Source organism: Rattus rattus, chromosome 14 (assembly GCF_011064425.1).
Source record: "Rattus rattus isolate New Zealand chromosome 14, Rrattus_CSIRO_v1, whole genome shotgun sequence".
NCBI classification, from domain to species: Eukaryota; Metazoa; Chordata; class Mammalia; order Rodentia; family Muridae; genus Rattus; species Rattus rattus.
This window is the reverse complement of record NC_046167.1, coordinates 73,738,062-73,746,368: the sequence shown is the minus strand read 5'-3', so window position 1 is coordinate 73,746,368 and position 8,307 is coordinate 73,738,062. Positions and strand designations below refer to the sequence as shown.

Here is an 8,307-nt window from a genome sequence, read left to right as displayed (position 1 = left end):
CAACCCTGACACTGGTTTTAAAGTTAGAGGAAGCAGGTGACCAGAAATGTAGGAATCACATGTAGCTGTGGTCGACAGCTAAGAAGAAGCTGGGACATCTGTCCTGCAGCCATATGGAAGTGACTACTGATGGGGACTGTTGAGAGACCTCGGTCTGAACCTTAGGTTTCTGAGGGTCTGGACAGAAACTCTAACTATGCAGCACCAAGTGTTTAACCCGTGGGTCTGTGCACCCGTAAACATTGTTTTAGGGGGACATTGTTTTAGGGTGCTCAGAGTGTGGTAATTGGTCATTCAGCGGATTGAAGCCAGAATGCTTCCCGATAGTCTGCAAGATTTTGTAAGCAGGCTTTTCTTCAGCCATTCTTACCTTACCCTCAACAGGACCTGGAACGCCATTTAGTAAAATCAATGCCCTACTGCTCAGGAGAGGGGGAGGGCAGGAACCCATCTCTGTGCTCTGCTTCCACCAGAGTCGCCCTGCTCACGAGGGTTCGACGGTGCTGTTCTTCTGGGCTTTCCGTGAAGTCTGTGCTCCTCAGGCCCAGGAGGGAGCTTGACCAATCTCCACCTCTGAGGTTTCTGAGACCTTTGCCCACATCTATTGATCCTTACTCCTGGGCAGGCAGCCGGGCCATCGGCGGACGCCATGACGGCTCTGTTGTTCCTGGGGTCTCTGCTGATGAGTCTGGACTTGACACTTTCGGTGAGGATTGTAGACACTGGGACACTTAAACCAGAGTGACAGTGCGGGGGTGGTGGGGTGGTGGTGGTGTCCCTGTTCCAGCTTTGGCCTTTGCCTGTTGCCTGCTAGTTCAGGTGACCGAGAGACGTGTGGGGGAAGGCACAGCTGGCCCAGAAGGCCCCACAAAGGAGGTAGCAGCTCATGCTGGTGGATATGAGAACGCAGGCTACATTTGTGGGGGAGACAATGAGAAGAGAGAGGAAGGCCACGTCTTGTGAGGAAATCCTGTACTTCGGGGAGGTGGCAGCAGGTTGAGGCCTAATACAGGATCAAGGAAAGTTTGACATTGTAGGCAATGTCCCTGCCTTCTCTCTCCTGCAGGTGCCACCGTGGAAGTCCAAGGAGTTCAAGGACGGAGCTGGCGATCCCTCTGTGGGTATGTGACCTGGCTTTTCCTAATCTACTCTGTGGGGATGAATGCGCTCTACCCTGTATGGCCTCCACACGGCCTCAGGCCTCCGAAGCAGAGGAGGGATCCTGAGCAAAGCTGTTCCAGTCATGTTCAGACCTGGGTGCCTACAGATCCAGATGTGTGCCTGGAGGGCAGGGCGTGGGCTCTCCCGGATGCCCACGTTAGAGTCTGGCAGGTACACGGTAATGTGGGACAATACTACTGATGATGTCATCACATCTGCACACCAAGTCTTCCTCAGTTTCCCCACCTTCCTCCTTTTCCTGTCAGCACATCTGGAGGATGTCAGACATCCCTGTTGAGTTCAGACCCTCAGTGGGTGATGAGAGCCAGAACAGAGCGTCAGGCTCGCCCAAGATCACAGGCACCGAAATGTCTCCAAACCCTCGCTTTCTCACTTGCGAGTTTCCTCTCAGCTTCACTTTTTCCCCTCATTGTAAAACTCAACGGGTTGTGGAGGAGAAATGAGTTTCTCATTCTTGGAAAGAGCTTTACCTAGGTGCTGCTGCCCCCCAAATGCCTTAAAACTTTAGCTCTTAGACTAGGACCGTAGCTCACAACACACGCACACACAACACGCACACACGCCTGGCTTTGGTCTGCAGCACCATGGGAAAATTCCTTTTGTTTTTTTAATTGTAAAGAAAAAAAATTCTTGGGCTGGAGAGATGGCTCAGTGGTTAAGAGCACTGACTGCTCTTCCAGAGGTCCTGAGTTCAAATCCCAGCAACCACATGGTGGCTCACAACCATCTGTAATGGGGTCTGATGCCCTCTTCTGGTGTCTGAAGACAGCTACAGTGTACTCACACACAAAAAGTAAATTAATTAATTAATTAATTAAAGGTTTTAGAAAGAAAGGAAGGAAGGAAGAATTTTGTTTAAAGATTTATTTATTTTATGTATATGAGTACACTGTTGCTCTCTTAACACATACCAGAAAGGGGCATCGAATCCCACTACAGATGGCTGTGAACCACCATGTGGTTGCTGGGAATTGAACTCAGGACCTCTGGAAGAGCAGTCAGTGCTCTTAACCACTGAGCCATCTCTCCAGCCCAAGAATTCTTTTTTTTTTTTTTTTTTTTTTCGGAGCTGGGGACCGAACAGGGCCTTGTGCTTGCTAGGCAAGCGCTCTACCACTGAGCTAAATCCCCAACCCCAGCCCAAGAATTCTTACACAAGGTGTCCCTGACACATTTTCTTCATGAGGCACACACGGCTTCTTGTGGTCTTGCAGGTAGGAGCCCCAGGTAACACTTGAGCAAACACAGAGAACCACTCTTCCCCTCTCTCCCTGAAGCACAGGGGATCAAACCTAGAGCCTGGTGTACGCCAGGCAAATGCTTGGCCACTGAGCTGAACCGTGGCCCTCTTTAAAAAGAAGTGTGCTTGTGTGGTGTGTGTGTGTGTGTGTGTGTGTGTGTGTGCGCGTGCGTGTGTGTTTGAGCATCTTTCACTGATCCACACAATTCCACAGAGACACTGCAAGCATTGGCATTTTCTTTGGCTTCCTTTTACCTGTGGCGTCTTGTCAGCAAACACTATTCTACTGACCTATATCCTCAACCTGAATCACAAGCATTGGGTTGGGGGGGGGTTACAAATAAATGTTTACAAAGCAGGCAGATTTGCAAATGTAAAGCCAGTGAATGATGAGGCTTGGCAGTTGGGTTACTGTTGCCAGTTTACTAAACCAAAAATGGTTAAGAGTCCTAAATAAGTAGGTATGTGTGTCCTGGGGCTTGGGGGAAGGGAGGCAGGCTTTCTCTGTGAAAAAGCCGTGGCTGACCTGGACCTCATTCTGTGGACCAGGCTGGCCTTGAACTCACAGAGATCCACCTGCCTCTGCCTCCCAAGTGCTGGGATGAAAGGCCCGTGACCTAAATATTTAATAAGTGCAACTTTGTAACAGGCACCTGGGTTTCAGATTTGCTCAGGATCACGGAACTAAGTGTTGGAATCAGACAACCATTCCAGCTGTCTGACTCTAGAAACCGCCTTTCTAAGCAGGATGCGGCCTGGAATGCCGAGCTGTACTTTTTCAAGCCAGGCAGAGTAAGGCAGCGCTTGGGCAACTGGGCCTCAGGGCAGGACTCAGAGGTGTGTGCTGTTCCTACAGTTCTCACTGTGGACGGGAAGCTCTGCCACTTTCCCTTTCAGTACCACCGTCGCCTGTACCACAAATGCATCCACAAAGGACGGCCAGGCTCCAGGCCCTGGTAAGAACTTGTAATAGGGGTTGGGGGAGGGGCCTGGCTGTCTGAGAATCAATCGTGTTTGGGCAAAAGGTGTGTGTGTGTGTGTGTGTGTGTGTGTGTGTGTGTGTGTGTGTGTGTAAGCAGGGCTAGCCTAGCCAGCCTCAGGCAGTGCAGAGAAACCTCATCTCTTCCCCAGGTGTGCTACCACCCCCAACTTTGACGAGGACCAGCAATGGGGATACTGCTTGGAGCCCAAGAAAGTGAAAGGTATGGCATGCAGGCCCCGGGTGACTCAAGACTGTGTGTGCCCTGCTCCTCACTTCACTCGGTACCCACACACCTTCTCGGGTGCCACACACACACCTGGGATTCCCGGCCCAGCCCCTTCCCTTCGCCTACAGCGTCCTTTCAAAAGTCAGAGGGAGAATTCTGGGGGAAGAGGCCACCCTTGTCCAGATGAGTTTAATTTAAGGTCTAGAAGCTTGGGGTGCCAGGGTTCTATGACAAGCAGGTTCAGGCAAGGCATTAGTGTCACTTGGACTCTGGGTACTTCTTTCTTTCTTTTTTTTTTTTTTTTTTTTTTTTTTTTTTGGAGCTGGGGACCGAACCCAGGGCCTTGCGCTTGCTAGGCAAGCGCTCTACCACTGAGCTAAATCCCCAACCCCTGGGTACTTCTTTCTTGAATCCTCTCTCAGACCATTGCAGCAAACACAGCCCCTGCCACAAAGGAGGGACGTGTGTCAACACCCCCAACGGCCCGCACTGTCTCTGCCCTGAACACCTCACCGGGAAACATTGCCAGAGAGGTAAGAGGAACTGCCTCCCAGGAGGAAGTCCCTGGAGCTTTGGCGGGGTCCCACTTGCTTCCTTTTGTCCCCAGAGAAATGCTTTGAGTCTCAGCTCCTCAAGTTCTTCCATGAGAATGAGATATGGTTTAGAACTGGGCCAGGAGGTGTGGCCAGGTGCCAGTGCAAAGGTCCTCAGGCTGATTGCAAGCTGCTGACCAGTCAGGGTAAGTGGGTGTGTACTCCCGGGACGGTGGGGAAGAGGGCAGAAAGTTAGGAGCCCTGGTTGATGTACCCAGGAGGGCTCAGTTTGCACCTTCCCCCAGTTTGCAGGGTCAATCCGTGCCTTAATGGAGGCACCTGCCTCCTCGTGGAGGACCACCGACTGTGCCACTGCCCTGCAGGCTACGCCGGACCTTTTTGCAACTTAGGTGAGTAGGACCCCATGTGGGGAAGGCTTTCGGAGATGGATAGAGAGAATGGAAAAGTGAACCAGAGGGCACCAACAGACCCATCCCCTGACTGCAGGGAGCTCTCGCTCTCTCTCTCTAGACCTTAAGGCGACCTGCTACGAAGACAGGGGTCTCAGCTACCGGGGCCAGGCTAAAACTACTGTGTCGGGTGCACCATGTCAGCGGTGGGCCTCGGAGGCCACCTACCGGAACATGACTGAGACGCAAGCTCTAAGCTGGGGCCTGGGCCACCACGCATTCTGCCGGTTCGCAGGGAAGGGACAAGGCAGGGCAACTCGCTTCCCCTTAGGGTCCTCGGGGGTCCCCGTGCTCTAACAGTGCTCCCTCTTGAGACTGCAGGAACCCAGATAATGACACACGTCCATGGTGCTACGTCTGGAGTGGCGACAGGCTGAGCTGGGACTACTGCGACCTGGAACAGTGCCAGATGCCAACGCTCACATCTCCGGTTTCCCCTGAGAGTCGCGACGTGCTGGAGCCCCGGCCTCCCATACTGCAGATGCCTCAGTTCCCGTCTCTGTCCGATGCAGTAGACAGTTAGGCGGAGGAGGGGTCCCGGCGCAGAGGACATGGGTCTCTTTTATTCTAGGCAGCCCGAGGTAGGTATCCGTGGCCTCAGCCAGTCTCTCCTTCCACAGACTCGACCCGTCATCAGAATGCTGTGTCCAGGACCAGCACGGTGGTCTGTGGACAGAGGTTCCGCAAGCGACTGTCCCCGCTCAGGCGCGTGGTGGGCGGACTAGTGGCTCTGCCTGGATCGCACCCCTACATCGCTGCACTGTACTGGGGCGACAGCTTCTGCGCAGGCAGTCTCATCGACCCCTGCTGGGTGCTGACCGCGGCTCACTGCTTGCAGAAACGGCAAGCGCCACCCTCGGGGACCCCTAATCTGCTCCTACACTACCTGAACCCTACTCTTCCCCCCACCCCCGCTATTCTTGAGCTCCCTCAAGGGGTTGAAAACAGGGGCGCCCCCAAAACATTTGTAGCCAGTCTGAACACACTGTCCTCCACCCGACCGCAGGCCAGCGCCCGAGGAACTGACAGTGGTACTTGGTCAAGATCGCCATAACCAGAGCTGCGAGAGGTGCCAGACTCTGGCTGTGCACTCCTACCGCCTTCACGAGGGCTTCTCTTCCAAAACCTACCAGCATGATTTGGGTGGGGTAGCCCTACAGGGATAGGGAAAAAGGATGGGGAGGGTTGGGGGACTAAGTCGCCATCTAACCCTTTTCTCTTGGGGTAGCTTTGCTGCGCCTGCGGGGGAGCAAAAACAGCTGCGCGATCTTGTCGCCTCATGTCCAGCCGGTGTGTCTGCCCAGCAGCGCGGCTCCACCCTCTGAGACAGGGCTCTGCGAGGTGGCCGGCTGGGGTCATCAGTTCGAGGGTAGGCACAACTGTTGGGGGCTGATTGGAGACTTGCTTATCCACGTGTGCATTTTTGGTAGACTTGAGCCTGGGTTACAAGTCCCATTGACGTGACAGTTGTAAAAAAACAAACAAACAAACAAACAAACAAACTCTTCTCTGTAGAGTGACTTTCCCAGAATCTAGAATTCTTTGCCTGGATTCCCTTGAGATTTGTTCTAGTTTGCCTTCTCTTCAGGTGGTCTCCCATTCAAGTACTAACCAGGCTGGACCCTGCTTAGCTTCCAACATCAGAGAGAGGCAGGAAAGGCTTTATTTGGCTTCCAAAGTTGCTGTCCACCATTGGGGAAACCACAGCAGGAACTGAGGCGGGACATGGGAATGGACACTCCTTGCTGCCTTTCTCTTCATGGCTTATTCAGCTTTCTTTTTAAAATTCATTTTTTTAAAATCTTATGTGCATGTGTGACTGCCTACATGTCTGTGTAAGTGCCATATGTACACCTCGTATAGGGGAAGCCAGATCTGTAGTACAGGTTAAAACTGCTGGGAACTGAACCAAGGTCTTCTGCAAGAACAGCAAGTGCTCTTAACCTCTGAGTTATCCCCAACACCTCCGCTGGCTTGCTTCCTCCTCCTCCTCCTCCTCCTCCTCCTCCTCCTCCTCCTCCTCCTCCCCTCTCCCCCTCTTCCTCCTCTCCCCCTCTTCCTCCTCCCCTCCTCTTCCCCCCCCCTTCCCTTCCCCTCCCTTCCTCCTCCTCCTCCTCCTCCTCCTCCTCCTCTTCTTCTTCTTCTTTCTTCTTCTTCTTCTTCTTCTTCTTCTTCTTCTTCTTCTTCTTCTTCTTCTTTTCTTCTTCTTCTTCTTCTTCTTCTTTTCTTCTTCTTCTTCTTCTTCTTCTTCTTCTTCTTCTTCTTCTTCTTCTTCTTCTTCTTCTTCTTCTTCTTCTTCTTCTTCATTTTTGGCTTTTAAGACATGGTTTCTCTGTGTAGTCCCAGCTGTCTAGGAGCTGTCCAGCTCTGTAGACCAGGCTGCCCTTGAACTTACAGAAATCCACCTGCCTTTGCCTCCCAAGTGCTAGGATAAAAGGCTTGCACTTTTCTGGCTCCACTTTCTTTCTCACACAACCAGGCCCACCTTTTGAGGGTGACTCCACCCACAGTGGGCTGGGCCCCCTCACATCAACCTTTAGTCAAGAAAATGCCTGGAAGACATTGCCCTAGGCCAATCTTCTGGAGACATCTCCTCAGGTTGAGGGTTCCTTCCTCCCAGATGATACTGGGTCCTGTCAAACTGACAGACAGAAACCAGCGCAGGATTACAGAGAGACTTGAACTTTCTTGTGCTTCTTTGGGGCTCCAAATTATAAAGGCTTAACCAGGACTTTGTCCCCATGCTGGAGCAATGGAGACAATAGGGAGAACTATTCTGGGAGCCAGGTTCTGAGACACTGTGTGGGAGAGGATAAGAGGTGCTTCCTGGGTTTTAATCCTAGCTCTTTTCTGGGCTCCAGTGTCCTTGTCATGAACTTCTTATTGGCAGGTCCCTATCCCTCGGACTTGCTGTGAGGGCGTAAAGTCAGGGTAGGTGGGGAATTGTCTGGTAGCCTAGCCCACAAAGCAAACTCAGGTCCTCCCCCACCCTCTGATCTGCAGGGGCTGAAGAATACGCCACCTTTCTGCAGGAGGCACAGGTACCCTTCATCTCCCTGGATCGCTGCTCCAGCTCTAACGTGCACGGAGACGCCATCCTGCCTGGGATGCTTTGTGCTGGCTTCTTGGAGGGAGGCACCGACGCCTGTCAGGTCAGCCCTGGGGTCCTGGTTGGTACCTTGCCCCTCTGCCTGTCAACCATAGGGCAAGAGCCATGTGCTGCCTGTTCCCCACCCAGGGTGACTCCGGGGGTCCTCTGGTATGTGATGAAGGAGTTACAGAGCGTCAGCTCACCCTTCGAGGAGTCATCAGCTGGGGCTCCGGCTGTGGTGACCGGAACAAGCCCGGGGTCTACACTGACGTGGCCAATTACCTGGATTGGATCCAGGAGCATACTGCTTTCTAAGTAACCAGGGTCGGTCCTTGCGAAGCTAGTGGCTGGGCCCCAGGGGCACAGAAACTCAATAAAGTGCTTTGAAAACGTTCCTCAGAATTCCGTCTCAGAACACCAAGTGGGAGCACAGATGTGCCAACTCCATCCATGCCTGGACAAGGCAGCTGGCCAGACCTCAGCACAAGAGGCTTAGACTCTTGTCCAGGCCACCATGTTTTCACAGCCTTACTCTGTGCCAACCCTTGTGCAAGGAGGCTGTGCAGATTGCTCACCAGACACA

At 52.9% G+C, this 8,307-nt stretch overlaps 1 protein-coding gene across 2 annotated transcripts; it reads left to right on the top strand.

Annotated features, from left to right (window-relative positions):
- The first annotated feature begins 440 nt into the window (after nucleotides 1-440).
- F12 (coagulation factor XII) lies at nucleotides 441-8,123 on the top strand. 2 transcript variants are annotated; one of them, XM_032885041.1, is made up of 14 exons: nucleotides 441-706; nucleotides 1,067-1,121; nucleotides 3,279-3,378; nucleotides 3,554-3,624; nucleotides 4,053-4,163; nucleotides 4,238-4,369; nucleotides 4,469-4,573; nucleotides 4,695-4,860; nucleotides 4,955-5,151; nucleotides 5,254-5,476; nucleotides 5,640-5,776; nucleotides 5,862-6,002; nucleotides 7,637-7,785; nucleotides 7,872-8,123. In XM_032885041.1, exons 1-14 carry the CDS (start codon nucleotides 650-652, stop codon nucleotides 8,037-8,039), a joined length of 1,812 nt encoding a protein of 603 aa, XP_032740932.1. In that variant the 5' UTR covers nucleotides 441-649; the 3' UTR covers nucleotides 8,040-8,123. The 2 variants fall into 2 exon arrangements, with proteins under 2 accessions (XP_032740932.1, XP_032740933.1); XM_032885042.1 differs by having other exon boundaries at nucleotides 650-706; nucleotides 4,955-5,128; nucleotides 5,219-5,476.
- Nucleotides 8,124-8,307: the final 184 nt, after the last annotated feature.